Source organism: Garra rufa, chromosome 7, assembly GCF_049309525.1.
Source record: "Garra rufa chromosome 7, GarRuf1.0, whole genome shotgun sequence".
NCBI classification, from domain to species: domain Eukaryota; kingdom Metazoa; phylum Chordata; class Actinopteri; order Cypriniformes; family Cyprinidae; genus Garra; species Garra rufa.
In genome coordinates, this window is record NC_133367.1 from 43,073,560 (window position 1) to 43,092,341 (window position 18,782).

The window sequence follows — 18,782 nt, forward strand, 5'->3', positions numbered from 1 at the left end:
GCAATATTTCTCACTTTTGTTTTACTATTTTCTTCTATTGTTTATTTGTTTTCAGATTTTATTTTAATTTCAGAAAATCTTGAGTTTTAGTTAACAACTAGATAAACTTTAAGTTGGCTTGAGAAAGCCAGATGAGAATGTTTTAAAAAGTTTGAAAAGTTTAACAAGTTTTAAAAAGTTTTTGGTTTTCAGTCTTAAATAGTTTGAAGTTTTAAAGAGCAATACAGTATGTAAGCTGCTAGCATGTATCAAGCATGTTTAACAAGTTGCTAGCATAATTAGCAATTTGCTGACATGTTTCTAGCATGATTTGCAAGGCACTGGCATGTTTCTAACATGATTAACATGTTGTTACTATGTTACTGGCATGATTAGCAAGCTAAGCATGTTTAACAAGTTGTTAGCAAGTTGCTAGCATGTTTCTAGCATGATTTGCAAGGCACTGGCATGTTTCTAACGTGCTTAGCATGTTGTTAGCATGTTACTAACATGATTAGCAAGCTGCTAGCATGTATTAAGCATGTTTAACAAGCTGCTAGCATTTTGCTAGTCTGTTGCTACCATAATTAGCAAGTTGCTAACATGTTTGTAACATGATTAGCAAGCTGCAAGCATGTTTCTAGAATGAGAAAACATAAAACGTTAGCAAGTTGCTAACGTTTCTGCCATGATTAACAAGTTGCTAACATGATAAGCAAGTTGTTAGTATGTTGCTAACATATTTCAAACATTTTTAGCAAGTTACTAACATGTTTCTAGCATGATTAGCAAGTTGATAGCATGTGTCTAGGATGTTTCTATCGTGATTAGCAAGTTGCTATCGTTTCTGCCATGATTAAGAAGTTGCTAGCGTGCTAAGCAAGTGGTTAGTAAGTTACTAATGTTTCTAGCATGATTAGCAAGCTGCTATCATGTTTCTAGCATGCTTAGTAAGTTGTTAGCATGTGGCTAGCATGTCGCTAACATATTCTAGCATAATTAGCAAGTTACTAACATGCTGCTAGCATGTTTCTAGCATGATAAGCAAGTTGCTAGAAATATTAGATGGGTTTGAATGAGTTTGAATGTATTACAAATCTAGCTCACAGAAGGTGAGTTTGATTGAGTCTCAAGGGATTGTGGGAGTTTTGTCAGTTGGAGTTTGAATTTTGTCAGTTGGCGTTTGAATAGTGTTGATCAGTTGAACATTCCCTCAATGTAAGTCTATGGGATTTTCCCTAGTTTTAATCGTCATTTTGAGGAAAACGTAAGTCGGATCAGTTAGAAAAGATCCAGCAACTGGAGTCAGATCAGACTGAAGATCTGGCCTGAGTTTGGAGAGTTAAAGCTCTAGGAGGAGTAGCAGTTTGTATCCCACTTTATTTACACATTGTTCTGAATTTCAGAGTGAAACTGGATCTTCAATGTAGGGCGGGATTTCCAAAACTAATTGGACAGAGAAAAGTGTATCTATATGACAGATAAAAGGGGTTAAAAATATAATAGGGCTTGGCAACGTCATATAAAACAAACGGCTTTTTAGAGGCAGAACAAGTTATTATATAAGTTTAGATTAAAAATTATGTAAACAGACAAAAATGGCATAATATCCATGGATAATTAATACACAAAAAGATAAGAAATGTACAATGATAGATATAGAGTTTAACTTTTTTTTAAATTATGGAAACAGACCCTTATACCCTGAATGACTGAATGCATTTTTAAGAGTATAGAGCTGTCTGTCAATGTTATTTATACAGTATTAACATTATTAACAAATTAATAAACTTAATGCAATGCATATTTGTCAGTTATACATAATTGAAAATCATGCAATCAGAAAAATAATGACGCAATTTATTATTTTCTGATTTATTTTATTTTTTTTCAAATGATATTTTTTTTATTTTTTTTCAAATATTTTTTTTCAAATGAATCAGATAAAATTGTGTAATCCTAATGGACGGACATTTTAAGTGCAACACATAGATCTCAAAGTGAGGTGTAAGTGTGTGTTGAGAGTGCATTTGTTGAAGATGTGAGGACAGAAGGCGCTGATGACAGGTGTGTTTCCCATGAAGGCAGTCTGAGATTGGGGCTAACATTAGCTCAGCTCCTGCTGATGTCAACTGTTCCTCATCACAGATGGACGCTCTCCGTCTCTCACATCACAGGATATAGGCAGGACGCACTTCTTTAACTCTGCTCGAATTATCAGAATCCTTCACAATGACTTGCAATTATATGAATCACTGACACATTCTTTTGTGTGTTGAACATAATCATCTCCACACATGAACATATGCATTAGACATGTACTCTGATTATGAGGTGTGACTGTGTGTCGGCTGGGATTTACTGTTGACCTGATAAACGGCTTCACAACACATCTGACCCACATCTTTAGCCTGCGGTCGGCGTTTGACAACATTCTTACACACGTGTGGGTGCACAATATAAAGTACTAGCGAGTTGTATTAATGTATTTTTTATACAAAGCCTGAGCTCCAAAAGGAATGTTACTTAACAAAAACAAACAACAACAAAAACAAACCACAAAAAAAAAACAACCAAACCAAAAACAAAACAAAACAAAAAACCAAAACAACCAAAAAACAACAAAACAACAAAAAAAGTATATACAAAACAAAATAAACAAAACACAAAACAAATGAAAATAAAACAAAACAACCAAACAAAAAGTAATACACAAAATAAACTAAACAAAACAAATGAAAATAAAACAAAACAAACGAAAATAAAACAAAACACAAAACAGAATAAAAACAAAAAACTAAACAAAATAAAAAACAACCAAAATAAAAAACAAAGCACCAACAACCAAACAAAACAAAATAAAACCAAACCAAAAAAACAAACAAAATAAAACAAACTAACTAAAAACAAAACACAAAATAAAACTAAAAAACCAAACAAAAAATATATACAAAATAAACTAAACAAAACATACAACAAATGAAAATTAAACAAAACCAACCAAAAAAAAACAACAAAACAGAATAAAAACAAAAAACTAAACAAACTAAAAAACAACAAAAAAAAAAACACACACAAAACAACAACAACAACAACAACAAAAAAAACACCAACAACCAAACAAAACAAAACAAAAAACCTAACCAAAAAAACAAAGCAAAATAAAAAACAAACAAAACAAAACCAAAAAACCGAACCAAACCAAAAGACAAAAAATAAAAAAAATAAAAAAAAATAAAAAATAATAATATATATATATATATATATATATAAATATATATATATATATAAAATAACAAATATATATAAAAAATATAAAAAAATTAAAATCAGCGCCTTCTGTCCTCACATCATTAACAAATAAAAACAAAAATACAAACCAAAAAAAAAACATCCAAAAAAAACCACAAAATTTGAACAAAACAACTAAACAAACAAAAAAATTAAATAAAACAAAACACCAACAACCAAACAAATAAAACAAAACAAAAATAAAATAAAAATAAAAGACAACCAAAACAAAACATTAAAACAAAACACAAAACAACCAAAACAAAAAAACAACCAAAAAAATAAACAAAAACAAAAAAAACACACACAAAATTTAAACAAAACACAAAACATTTAAACTAAACAAAAAAAAAAAAAAAAAAAAAAACACAAAACAACCAATGGTGCGCATCATTTTCTAAGAATTCAGTGGCCCGTTGTCAATTATTCCTTACTTAACAAAAATAACTTGTGATTTTAATAATGCATTAGTAAATGTTGAAATTAACATTAACTAAGATTAATAAATGTGGTAGAAGCATTGTTCATTCTTAGTTTATGGTAACTAATGTAGTTAATTAATAATGAACCTTATTGTAAAGTGTTACCATATGTATATTTTAACAGAAAAAAATATAAATTAAAATAATTTGATTATTTTACATTATTTTTAATATTTTAAAATAAATATTTGTATTTGTATTATTATAGTATTTATTTTTCAGTTATCAATTATGTTTTAGTTAAAAAAATATTTAATTTGAATGTGATTTGTTGTTTTTATTGGTATATATATATATATATATATATATATATATATATATATATATATATATATATATATATATATATATATGTTTATTTATTTAATTTTATTTATAAAACTTACCCACATTCAAGTGTTTATAAAAAAAAGAATGCATGAAGCATGAAGCTAGAATAAAATGTTTTTGTTTATGAGGAGATACCCTTTTCTTTCTTTCTTTCTTTTTAAAGTTTTGTATGTTCATATAACAAAATATATACAAATTAATACCTGAATAGGGACATAGTAGTATACTTAAAGTATGATGTAAAGTTCACTTAAAGAAAACTTACAAGTATACTTGCAGTATAAAACTAATAGTTTACTGATACTATACTTCATAGTGTACTAAAAAAGTATTTAATTATTAATCAGTATACCTCTAAGTTCACTTCTAGTATACTTGCAGTACAAACTGAAAACATAGATGTAAACTAGTTGTGTACTCAAAGTTTACTACTATTATACTTAAAAGTATACTTTTATACACTAGAAAGTGGGCCAATTTAGTCCCAAGGAGTATTGATGTAGTACCCTTAAAAGTATACTACTAGTACACTAATATTTGTATACTTACATTAAGTATACTTAAAAATATAATTGAACTTTACTGAATAGTCTTTTTTCGTTTTTTTTTTCAAAATGTTTATTAATTTTTATTTATGAAACTTACCCACATTCAAGTGTTTATATAAAAAAAAAACAATGCATAAAGATAGAATATAATGTATTTTTTTCAATGTTTTGAAAGTTTACTACTTAAAAGTATACTTTTATATACTAGAAAGTGAGCCAATTTATCCAAAGGAGTATTAAAATAGTAGCCTATACTTAAAAGTATACTACTAGTACACTAATTTGTATACTTACTACATAAAGTATACTTAATAAAATAAACATGAAGTATACTTATTTTTGCTCAGGGCAGTTTAAAACTACAAAACATTTGTTGTGTTGCTAAATTCCGGATAATCCATAGATTGTTGCTTTCATGCGCAAAACTATGATACTGATGAGTTGAATATTCATGAGGGCTGGAGTTACTTAATATTCATGAGTGACACAGGAGCCGCTCACACACACACACACACACACACACACAGACAGAGAGAGAGAGAGAGAGAGAGAGAGAGAGAGAGAGAGAGAGAGAGAGAGAGAGAGAGAGAGAGAGAGAAGCTTGAGTTTACAAACTTTCCATCGGGACAGAAACTCCGTCAGCGGACGCCAGAAAGTTACGGAGCGGAGGAGGAATATCTCTGAAAAAAACTCTTAATGTGGGACAACATGACATACGCTTTTGCAGCTTTGTGACAACTTTTTACAAAACTTTTAAACTAGGCCGAAAGTACTTTTAGAAAGAAAAGGAAAAGAAAGAAAACAGGCCTAAGCTCCAACAATTCCCAGGATTTTCATCGGCCATTTTTTCAAACGACTGTTTTAATACGATTTTCGGAGTTTGTTTGTTTTGTGATCCAAACAAAAGTCTAAAATGAGCAGTAACCCTCTCCAGCCGTTACCGGGCCAGCAGGTGATCCATGTCGCCAAAGACCTTGACACGGATCTGGAGGCTCTTTTCAACTCCGTCATGAACCCGAAACCCAGCTCCTGGAGGAACAAACATCTGCCCGAGTCGTTTTTTAAGGAGCCGGACTCGGGCTCCCACTCTCGGCAGTCTAGCACGGACTCTGGGAGCCACCCGCCGCGCTCCCAAGCGGTGCACGTCCGCTCGCACTCGTCCCCGGCTTCCCTGCAGCTGCCCGCGGGCGCGCTGGGCGCTCCGAACCCCGCTCACCATCACTCGCATATCCGACACCAGTCGTTCGATGTGGCCGAGGAGCTGCCGCTCCCGCAGGGCTGGGAGATGGCGTACACCGCCAACGGACAGAAGTACTTTCTCAAGTAAGTTAAACGTTAATTAGCCGATTTATGGCTCATATTATTATATTGGTTTTTATTATTTGACTTTGAAGTGTTTTGTTTACTCACACGCGTCTAGAAACAATTCGACGTTTTTTTCAAACGCGTTCTCAAAATCGGTTTCTGATTCGAATCAGTGCGCGTTCACACTGAAATCTCTGCAGTCACGTTTGGCTTTCGTTTTTTTGACCTATGAACACACTCTCGTGTGGAAGGCGTGGGACGGAAATGCACAAAACAGTATCTGGGTGTGGATCAGAAAGACAAAAAACGCTCTAGCTTATAACCCCATGTGCGAAACACGTTTCACCATTGCATTGATCAAGGCCTTTTCTCACCTTGATAAGGATGTGTTTAGCATATCTCCCTGGCGCGTCTCAATGCAAATGTGTGTTTTGACTCGCGTCTCTGTAGGAATGAGTCTGCTATTCTTCTGTGGCCCTGGGGACTCTGGTCTTATCTGATTCGGGAGGGTTGATTAGTCACCAGGGTTGTGATCACCTCAGTGGGACGTCGACTGTCCTGGGATCCCCCCTCGGTTTGTCGATTGTGTTGAGATGATAAACACTTTAATGTGTCTTATTTAATGAATCTGACACCTGAGAGCAGTCGGTTCTCGCCTAGATGTTAAAACAATTAGTTGGGTGTTCTTTGGATTGCAGTTGTTTTGTTTGTGGATAAATCACTGGTAAATCAGTTCTCGAATCTCAGTTTTGTTTTAGGACTCAGGTTGTAGTCTGGAAACCATGTGACACAGCAATGCAGTACAGAAGTAAACAATGTAGTGAAGAGTCGAAAGTATTCACATTGACACAAACGGACAGTTGAGAAACACTGTGCAAAATTAATAAATACCAGGCAAAAGTTTGGAATATTGAAATTTTTATTTTCTCTTACACTCAACATGGCTTAATTTTTTTGGTTTAAAAATATAGTAAAAAACAGTAAAACTGTAAAATATTATTAATTTAAAATAGTTGTATTTTATTTAAATACGTTGTAACTGTGTATCCAGTTTTCACAAATTAAACATCAGAAATGTTTTCAGAAAAAAAATCCATATATTTCAAATGATTTCTGAAAGCTCACGTGACACTGAAGACTGGAGTAATGATGTTGAAAATTCAGATTTAGTTTTACAACAAATTCAAATAAAAACAGTTATTTTAATTGTAATAGTATTTTACAATTTTACTGTTTTTACTATATTTTTAAACAAAACAATTGAGCCATGGTGAGTGTAAGAGACTATAAAAACACAAAAAATAAAGAAAAAAGGGAAAAAAAAATATTTATTATTATTACATGTTTAATTGAAATACAATTGTTTATAACATTATTAATGTCTTTATTGTCACTTCTGATCAATTTAATGCATCTTTGCTGAATAAAAATCTAAATTTCTTAAAAAATATTACCTCAAACTTTTAAACAGTGGTGGATCTGGTTTTGACAAAAATGAAACATCAAAAAAAAAAAAAAAAAAAAAATCAGCAACAAGAACTGCAACCATCAGATTTGGTCACGGAAATAAATTACATTTTTACAATGCATTCAAATAAAATACAGCTAATTTAAATTGTAATAATATTTTACAGTTTTACTGTTTTTACTGTATTTTTAAACCAAAAAATGGAGCCATGGTGAGTGTAAGAGACTATGAAAACATAAAAAAGAAAGAAAGAAAAAAGTATATTTATTATAGCATTATGAATGTCTTTATTGTCACTTCTGATCAATTTAATGCATCCTTGCAGAATAAAAATAATAATCTCTTTAAAAAATAAATATTACCCCAAAACTTTTAAACCATAGTGTATCTGGTTTTCACTAAAATTAAACATCAAAAAATGTTTTCTAAAACAAAAAACATGACACTGAAGAGTGGAGTAATGATGCTACAAATTCAGATTTTCTGACAGAAATAAATTACATTTTATAACATATTCAAATAAAATACAGCTATTTTAAATTGTAATAATATATTACAATTTTACTATATTTTTACACCAAAAAATAGTCATATATTTATTATTGTTACATTTTTATTTGAAATACAATTAATGTAACATTATAAATGTCTTTATTGTCACTTTTGATTAATTTATTGCATACTTTTTAAATAAAAGTATAAATATCTAAAAAAAAAAAATGTTTAAACAGTAGTGTATCTGGTTTTCACAAAAATTAAACATTAAAAAATGTTTTCAGAAACAAAAAAATGTGACACTGAAGACTGGAGTCATAATGCTAAAAATTCAGATTTGCTCACAGAAATAAATTACATTTTACAACATTTCTGAAAACATTTTTGATGTTTAATTTTTGTAAAAACCAGATACACTACTGTTTTTTTTAAGATATCTATACTTTTATTCAACAAGGATGCAATAAATTAATCAAAAGTGACAATAAAGACATTTATAATGTAATAATAATTGTATTTCAAATAAACATGTATTTATATTTTTGGTTTAAAAATATAGTAAAAACAGTAAAATTATAAAATGTTTTTACAATTTAAAATAGCTGTATTTTATTTGAATACGTTGTAAAATGTAATTTATTTCTGTGACCAAATCTGAATTTTAAGCATTCTAAGCATCTGATTTTTCAGAAAGCATTCAAAATATATGTGACAATAGTGACAATACAAAAAGGGACAATAGAGACATTTATAATGTTATAAACAATTGTATTTCAAATAAATCCTGTTCTTTCGAACTACTTTCTATCCATCAAAGTTTCCTGGAAAAGAAGTATCACAATTTTCGCAAAAATAGTAGGCAGCAAAACCGGTTTCCAATATTGATGATAATATGAATCATTAAAGCACCAAATCAGAAGCAGAAAATCAACATATTTGAAGGATTTCTGAAGGATAATGTGACGCTGAAGACTGAATGAAAAAGACATTAAATGCAGCCTTGGTGAGCATAAGAGAGTTCTTTTAAAAGCATAAAAAAATCTAATTATTAACTTTAAACTGGTAGTGCAAATAAATCCTCTCTATGGAAATTTCCATGCACTTTTATCAGACTATCAACCAAACCCGATTCATATGTGGCAATACTTATAAATGCAATTGCATAACGTCACAGATTTGCATAGATGCTTCGATCATGTGTTCATTTTGAGGGCTTTTCTGACTGCAGCTCTTCTCTGTTTCGTTCCCGTCCTTCTTTTACCCGAAACTCCTTGTGTGAAAACCATAAGAAAACGTGCTAGGGCTTGCCATACGCTCAGCGGACACCTCCGCCACCAACAAAGCAGCAGACGCGAGCTTCACACCGCCCTGCAATTAAACAGTCAGAAGAAGCAAAGCCGGCCTGTCAGAGACTCCTCATCTCTTCCTGCTTACGCCATGCGTATCTATAGCATTGTTGTTTCTTTCTAAATAAATACACAGAAGAAAATACAATATATTGTCCTTGTGAAGCTCTGAGAGTGACTTTTTCTGTGGCTTTTTTTGCAGCTGTTCTTTCACCCCCCTCACTATTAAGACACACGTATCTCTTTCCAGCGTCACACAACCCCCCTCTTTCTGCTTCAACATCTTTCTGTTACAACTTGCAGTTCAAGGCGCTAGATCTCGACTGTTTCTCGGTGCAGAAACGATTGAGCTGATTGATAGCAACCCTTACGAAAAAGAAGCTTATTCAAGTGTGCTTCTTTTAAACTAAAAAAAGAAAAGTGTACTTTCAGTCCACTTCTCCGAAATGTAGTTAAATGACATTTAATTATACTTGACTTATACTCAGAAAAAGTATACTTGGAAAAAGTATGAGTATATTTGAGATATACCTGTGCTTTCCAAAACACAATAAGAAACCGAAACAACAGATGCTTCCATATGTAATCTAACACAATCGTCAGACATAAAACAACTTAAAAACCACACTGTAAATTTTTTTCACCAGTTCCAACTTAAAAACTTCAGTTTAGCAGCTGCATTACAATTTTAAGTCAAATCAACTTAAAAGTACGAGTAATTTCAACTCATATGTTAAATCAGCTTAAAAGTACAAGTCATTTTAACTTATTTTATTGGTGTGAGTTGAAATGAATTGTAGTTTTAAGTTGATTTAACTTACATTTTTAAGGCAGCTGCTGAACGTGAAAACTTTTTACAGTGCATAGATATGGAAAACTCTGCAACGTTACGGAATAAAATGTCGACCCATGAAGAGGTAATAATGACTGTCAAGCTTTGGGGTGTTGATCGACTCCATCTACGATTAGATTTTTTAGCTTTTTGTTCAAAATGTTGTTTATTTTTTATTTATGAAACTTACCCACATTCAAGTAGAACGCATGAAGCTAGAATAAAATATTTTTGTTAACAAGCAGATCCCCTGTTCTTTCTTTTGATGTTTTGTATGTTCAGATATTCATATAATAAAATATATACAAATTAATACCTAAATAGTGACATTGTAGTATACTCTTGTCAAAAAATCCTACAGGATTCCAATTTCTATCATATTTTGGAACCGTTCCTAAAGGATTCCATTATGGAATTGTCTTTTTTTTTTGGATATTTTGGATAATTTTCTTATTGGACAAGACATAAATATCCTGTACGATAATTTCAAGATTTTAATGGGATCCTGTTTTTTTTTTATTTTTATTTTTTTAATTAAAGCATCTTTCAAAGATTTTGAAGAATCCTAAGACCATTCCTATCGAAATCCTATAGGAACGGTTCCTATAGGAACGAATCCTGTAGAAGTTTCTTATTGGAATCCTTTAGAATTTTTCCACAAGGAGTGTTGAGACTATACTTCAACGTGTACTAAATATGCATCAAAAAAAGTATTTAATTAGTAAACTATCAGTATACCTATATAAGATCACTTTTTCAGTACAAACAGATGTAAACTATTTGTGTACTCAAAGTTTACTACTGTTATACTTAAAGGTATACTTTTAGAAAGTGGGGCAATTTAGTCCCAAGGAGTATTGAAATAGTACACTTAAAGTATACTACTAGTACACTGATATTTGTAGACTTACTAGCTACATAAAGTATACTTAAAAATAATCCTTGAACTTTACTTAAGTATACTTAATAAAGTAAACTACAAATACTTCTTTTTAGTAAGGGTACACCTGACCGATGCTTACTTTTTAGTAAAAATTGTGTGTTTCCATACAAATGAATCATATGCATTATTCTAAAAAAACAGCCCTTTATTAGCCCTGTTGCATATTTGATGTGTAAAAGTACTAGCAACTAGGGCTGCCGCTATTCGTTGATTCTAATGGACTATTCAAATTTTAAAAATCCCGCGTTGAGTAACCGTCAAAATACTGGAAGTGGAGCATTTCACAGAATTAAAGGCATCAGAGTGTTTTCCAAGTGTTGATCTCCACATATTCATTAAATTACCGTGGCTATAGCATTTCTGTGGTAAAGATATGGTCAAATATTAAAGATTAAGTGGATATTCGACTTAAATGTTTTTTAGTCGATATTAAACAAGGATTAGACCGCGTTGTGAAGAGTAAAAATGTCAAAACTATCGTCCGGCCGTTGGCGCCCTCCGGAGGCCTTTGTTGTAATGCGTAATTTACATTAAACATTATGTATTTCAACAGTTTTGTGCAATAAAAACTTGCTTTTAAATCTTAATTTCGTTTTAACTAATTATTATTGCCTCATTGCTATTATACATGTATTTTAAGTCATTTTAAAGGCTATTGTTCATTATCTATTTAATTACCACAAATATATATATTTGATATATATTTTACAGTTTTGTTTTCACCAAATTCTTTTCCATTACTTTTCTGGATTCAATTTCAATGGTTCCATTAAATTTTGATAATCTAAAGCATCTCCAAATAATTGATTTTATTAAAAAAATGAAATGTTCTTAAGTAAAACTGTTGATTTTTTGGTGGGAAATTAGTCATTTGGATTAATCGATTAATCAAAAAATTAGTCGATAGACTAATCGATATAAAAATAGTCATTAGTGGTAACCAAAATAAAACAAAATAAAACCAAATTTGATCTAAAATTTCTGCTAGAAGTGTCAACTGTTTGTTAGCTTTTCTCTTATTAATCAAACTTGCTTTTCTTCAATTAACTTCATGAAACAGTAGATAATTAAAGGCTCGCCCTGCAGAGTCTTTCAGCTGGTGGTCCAAACAAGTGAGGCAAAAGAATTTAAGTGTTTATAGTTCTTTCTTCATGCGGAGGCAGTCTGTAATTATGCCTCCTTTTGATGCCACGTAAAGCAGGAGAAGGTCTTCCCTTCAGGCTTTGTTGATGCCCGTTTTTCTCCATTATGTTGAAGATAAGTGGTGAATAAGTTGCTGCCTTGCTCAATGTTTAGTCGTGTTTGTGTGTATTCTTATACGTCAAGTATACTTCAAATTATAACTGTAATAGTTGCATATGAGTCTCTCAGTTTTCCTCAGTGTGAAAAGATGGATCTCACAATCATACAGTCATTGTTGGAAAAGGTTCAAATACACAAAAATGCTGGAAAACCAAAGAATTTGTGGGACCTGAAGGATTTTTCTGAAGATTTTAACTGTTCAGGACAAACAAGAGACTCATGAACAACTATCAGAATCAAGGGGATGTAAACTTTTAACTATTATTTTCTGTTGTGGACTATATGTAAACAACTTTTATGTGAAATATCATTTTCAGGTCAGTACTAAATAAACAACAACATGCATTTTGTATGATCCCTCTCATTTTGCTAAAATAATTAACATTTTCCAGATTCTGAAAGGGGGGGTGTAAACTTTTGACCTCAACTGTATAATCTCTGTATAATGAAGGCAATATGTTTAAAGTGTACCTGAAGTATACTTTCAGTATTTACAACTTGAGCACAATCAGATACACCTTATTCTGTAATGCAATGTTTCTGCTTTTTTTTTTTGTGTGACTTTTTGTTTAGCTTTGTTTGGTTTTCAAACTCAGTGCAAATAATGTCCCAATGCAAAAAAAAAAAAAAAATCCTATTGCTCCTGAAATGCTTAATTTTCATCATCCAATAGTATAACATTTCTATTTAATTTTGATGAAATATTTATTTATTTACACTTAAATTTCTTGTCTTGTTTCCAGACAAAATATCTAAAACATTGTAAATCAAAAAGGATTTTCTAGACGAGTAAAAATGGTCATTTTCAGACAAAACAAGACAAAATTAAGTGTGTTTTTGCTTGAAACAAGCAAAATAATCCGCCAATGGGGTAAGAAAAATAATCTCGTTTTCTGTTTGAAATAAGATGATTTTTCTTTATTTCAAGCAAAAACTCACTTAATTTTAACTTTTTTTTTCTGAAAACAAGACATACTTGTCTAGAATATCCTTCTTGATTTAGTATTTTTAGATATCTTGGCTAGAAACAAGACAAAAAAATCTAAGAAAAGCATTTTTGCTGTTTATACACAAAAAAAGATAAAGTAATGCCACCAAACTCTTCATACACTGCAAGAAATGTTTTTCTTACTTAGGTTTTTGTCTTGTTTCCAGCCAAAATATAAAAAAAAAAAAATCAAGAAGGAAGTCAAAATTAAGTGAAATTTTTTTTTTTTCGTTTTTGCTGAAACAAGCAATATTATCTGCCAATGTGGTTAGAAAAATAATCCTGTTTTCCGTTTAAAATAAGATTTTCTTTCCTTAATTTTAAGCAAAAACACACTTAATTTTGACTTGGTTTTTCTGAAAACAAGACCATTTTTACTCATCTAGAAAGTCCTTTTTGATTTATGGATTTGTAGATACTTTGGCTGGAAACAAGACAAAAAACCTAGCAAGTAAATTGTGTATTTATATTTTTGCTTTCGGAGAGAAATATAACCAGGTCAAGTTCTAGACGAGGTTTCGTGAGATGCACCCATATAAATGAAAATAGCATGTGTTTATTACCATTCGGAAGTATTTATTAGTTGTTTGACTGGCGTTTGATATTCCCTCGGTCCGGCTGGCAGTGATGACGCTGATATTGCGGTAAATAAACCCGGAGCAGTTGTGGGTTTGATATATAACAGTCGCAGTGGAAGCCTGTGACGTAGACAGGGGAACATTTTGCTTGATCCAACTCTTTCTGTAAACTAAACGCGTCTGCTGTAGCAACTAGAGCTTTATTAAACAAAATCCCGCTCCACTGTTATTGAAGTCCAGATGCGCCGTGTCAAGAAGAGGTAACGTCTCTCAGAGAATCAAACCAAGCTTTTTATTGAGTAGCATTATGTTTTAAAACATTAAATGTATGTATCCCTCTTTTTCATGGGCTGACGCTGAAGGAAGTCTCTATGTGTTTCTATGCAAAACAATGGCATAAAGCGGCCTGCAATGGAATCTCGGGCCCGCTGCTATCTGCTAGACATAATACACGTGTTTGTGGAGACGGATGCCACTCAGGAGTTTCTCAGTCTGTTCTGGAGCTTGAGAGGAGATGCCGGACTGGAGGCACTTCCTGTCCAGCGCATGAATTGGAAATGCATGAAGATCCAGTCGCGCCGGGCCGCATCTGGCTGGCCCTTTCTTCTCCGCCGATAGCTGCCATCAAAAGACAAAAGTCTCTTTGTAGCCATGGTTTCTTTTTTCGAATCACTTCAGGGCCTTGCGTGACTCGCTGATATAAACTGTATAAAAGCAATTAAAGTTGAAGGAAATGCCGTGTGAGGGAGCGCAGAACACCAGCGTCTTTGTAGAAATGGGCAGAACTGGTAGAAATAAACTGCAAACTCGACGGATGTAAACAGATGGACCTTCTCTCGCTCAGAGGAATCAGAACCTGGATAGACGAATGAAGAACATGGCTAGATACTAGCTAAATGAACTTTTACTATTGCAAACTTACTTTTCTGAGTGATAAAATGTAGAGTTTGCGAACAGAATGTTATGAAGACTTGAGGATAAGCACTTTCCCCTTGTAAAAAAGAAAGGCGAGACACTGCAGGTGAATAGGGTAAAAAAAATTACATTGATAATTGCAGGCATTTTTTGTTTTACAAGTTTTCTAAAATGTCAGGTTTAAGTATGCAAATGAGAATTAATGAATGAAATATGCTCTAATTTGCATACATTTCTAGTAGAAAAATCTAAACACTGGATGAAGTCAGTTTCAAACATTCTTCACTGTAAAAAAAAAATCCGTAAAATTTACGGTAAAAAACTGGCAGCTGTGGTTGCCAGAATTTTACCGTAAAAAATACGTTAGCAATGTTTTACATTTTAAGGTTTTCACTTAAATTTACAGGTAAATACCGTAATTTCATACTAAAAACCGTAACTCATATAATGGTAATGTACCAAATTTTTGAAGCACTGAAATCTGTTTTGTTCCTTTGTAATACAATGATAACCACCAAAAGCGGGTGGTGATGACAACATCACGTGAAGAACCAAAGTCCATCGCACGGAGGTTTTAAATAATAACATATATAGAAGGTGCACAGTGTCATTCACACAAACACTAAACACCATCATGGTAACACACATAATACTGAAATAATGCAAAAAACATTAATTTAACAACATTAGATGTAACATACAACCCTAATGTACAAAACTGCCAAGAAAAAAAATAAGATGACGTTATTTCAACAACAAAAAACATCAAATAAAGAAATGAAATTCAGAGAATTCTGGGAATGTCAATTTACGGTTATTCACTGTAAATTTTACGTTCTTTTTCACTTCCAAAAACGGTATACTACCGTAAAATTAAATGCAATGTCCAACACAGTTTTTCACCGTATATAGAAGGGGAACTTATCGTTAACCATTTCACAGGTTTTTACCGTAGCATTTTTACAGTTTTTTACCGTTAAATTCACTGTCATTTTTTACAGTGTTGTTTAATTTTAATGACGTATTAGAGGCAAATGTTTTTACCTTTTTATCTCGTTTTGTCACGCCATAATTCAGAATAAACTTAGAACAGATAGAAAACAATATTTTTTTTAATTTGGGGGGGAATAAAATGTTGAAATCAAGCAAATTATATATGAACAAATCCCTCTGTAAAAACCTTCAGGATATAGACAGGAATAAAAATGTAAAGTCTGGTGTGTGTAAGTGCTACTGAAGTGGAGATTTATGACTCAGTGTAGGAGAAAAAAACTTATAGACTTTAAAAATATGGATTGTAAGTGAAATCTATTGACACAAATAGATAAAGTGCTATAAAAGAAATACTTAACAGTGTCTTTTGGGTGTTTTCTTTCAACTAGTCTGAAAATAACACTTTAGGAAAAAGAAAAAAGCCCAAAATCTAAAACTTGACAGGTGCATGAAAAAAACAGCATATTGCTTTGCATTTTCAAATCTTAAAAGTTTATGTATTTATTTACTTATTTTGTAAAACTTCTGTAATGGCAGATCATATAATAGTAATGAAAAATGTCCACTTAAGCGTGTTTAAACAGGGACACTTCCATGACTGTGTTTCTCATCACGTTAAGTGCACTTAAACTTTACATTTTAAATATTTAAGTACACTTATTTTGTTATCAAGTACAATTTTAACTGTAATTGTTTTTTGAAACTACATTGTTTTAAATGAACGAATCATTTTTGGTCATACAGATTCTGAATCTGTAAAGGCAATAACCACGAAACATTGCGCTTTTGTAAAATAATGAAAGCAAACATGATCCGCTTGCAGTGATATACAGCTGATATACTTTAATTTACACCAAAAAATATGTTTATGGGTTAAATCAGGTAATAGCTCTTCAAACCACAGGTGGCCATATTTTACAGTGTAGTTACACATCCTACACGTTTTATTTGTATACAGTAAGTCAAACACATGGCAGTGCATTGAAAGTCCATTGGTATTGTGGTGTTTTCAGACAAAGGCCAGTGTTATGAAGTGCTCAGTAAGCTCATTGACGTCTACAATAACACTAGAGCTGCGTTTCACACACGGCAGCAGCTGATGGGGGGCTTCTGGGCTCTCACACGTATCCAACAGAGAAAAAGCAACTGTTATTTATGGTCCTCACAACTAGACTGAGTTCTTCAGCCTTTGTTTGGAGCCTCGTCTTTACTGACTGTTTAAAAAGATTGTACACTTCATCTCCTGTCATTTCGGTATATCTAAAGGGCTGAAAAAGATGTGATAAACATCAGAGGTGGACAGTAGAGAAGTATTGTTTCTCTGCTTTAAGTGTCTATACTTTATCAGAGTGTTTTTCTTTAGAAAACTTACCTTCACAACATTCCAAAGCATAACATTGTACTTTTAACTGCACTACATTTCATATTTAATACAATTTAATACATAATTACATTAGAAATATAGTGCTTTCTTACTTGATTACAAGAAAATACTACATTTTTAATGTTCTTAAGTATTAAAGGTAAAAAAAAAACTTTTATTTATGAAATGTAGAGCAGTAAAAAGTATGATATTTTGCATTATTTGGAATGTAGTGAAGAAAAGATTTTCCAAAAACTCTGATAAAGTACAGATACTTTTTAAATTTACTTGAGTAAATAAGGGTTAGACTAACAAACAGACAAATTGAATGAAAATGTAAATTCACTCTCGGACAGTAGGTGGTGCTTATAAAAAAAGCAGAAATATGATGTTTGGCCATTTTTCATGAGCAAAATTCAGTAATTCCAACAGAATTCTACAATTGTGAATTTTGCACGAAGGTGAAAGATTTTAATGCAAATTTTGCAACACTTGTTGGCTTTGTTGTGTTTTATACTTCACTAAACTATTGATAGTAGACAACGGACCCAGAAGTTAAACTTATTTTAACTTGAGTGTCATATTTTTATAACGCTGTGTAACCATGATGTCAAGTGGGTTTACGTAGAATAACAATGGAAAAGTAGTGCAATAAAATGCAAAAACACATTCTGTGTAAATTCACTCTCTGACAATAGGTGGCGCTTATAGATAAGCAGAAATACCCTGTTATGCAAAGCTCTGCACAACTTTTCGACAAGAGAACAACTTACGGATTTTTACTGTCATATTCACTGTCGCTGAACAAAAAAAAAAAATATGTTTGTGACTGCTACTTCGTGAATCTTATTGGCTGTTCAGGTTTCTTCCCAGTGTGACGTAAAATAGATTCTGTAAAATGTTTGCATCAATAGAAACAGATACATGAACGGTCATTTAAAGTAAAGTGTTTGTCGCACCAAATTTTTGCACCAAAAGTTTGTCTGAGAAACAGAAAATTGTATATCTGCTTTTCTATAAGCGCCACCTTCTGTCAGAAAGTGAATTTCCCATTTGGAAACAGCTGTACAAGTTTAATTTTGAATGTCGTTCTACTCCAAAATGTGTAAGAACCAGGGCCAATAGTCGATGAGAAGAGGCTTGGTCAACTAAAAATGTATTAGTCGCTTATTCGTAGAAAAAAAAATAGCCATGAAAAATGTGTCATGACAGATCGAGGCACCGGTGCGGTGACTTGCTCTTAAAATACTTCGTAATTTTTGGTCATACAAATAAAAATAACATATCTTTCAAATCTTTAACGACAATAGCAACGAAACGTTGGGCTTTTGTAAAACAATGAAAGCAAACATGATCCACTTTCTGCCGTCTAGGTCTCTGTAAACCTGAGCTTGAAACTGAAACTCTGCGTATACTTGCCTCACAGACATGTGAAATATATCTACAGAGAGTAAAATGTCTGCTTTTAAATGAACCAATTCAAATAGAAATACAAATATTCTCAAATTGAAATATGCCTACAGGTGCATCCACTCAGTGTCAAAGACGTCATCTCTTAATCCGAAAACGAGTTTATCAATAAAATAATGCAGTCTTTCAGCTGCTTTTCTCTATGACATTCATA

General features: G+C 32.0%; 1 protein-coding gene across 2 annotated transcripts in view; it reads left to right on the forward strand.

The window, feature by feature from the left end:
• Positions 1–5,228: 5,228 nt before the first annotated feature.
• The window catches only part of wwtr1 (WW domain containing transcription regulator 1), a 73,837-nt gene continuing 60,283 nt past the window's right edge, over positions 5,229–18,782 (forward strand). For both annotated transcript variants that reach the window (XM_073843960.1, XM_073843961.1), the window contains exon 1: positions 5,229–5,953. In XM_073843960.1, the coding sequence (XP_073700061.1) occupies positions 5,544–5,953 (410 nt within the window). In that variant the 5' untranslated portion in view covers positions 5,229–5,543. The remainder of the gene's footprint in view (positions 5,954–18,782) is intronic.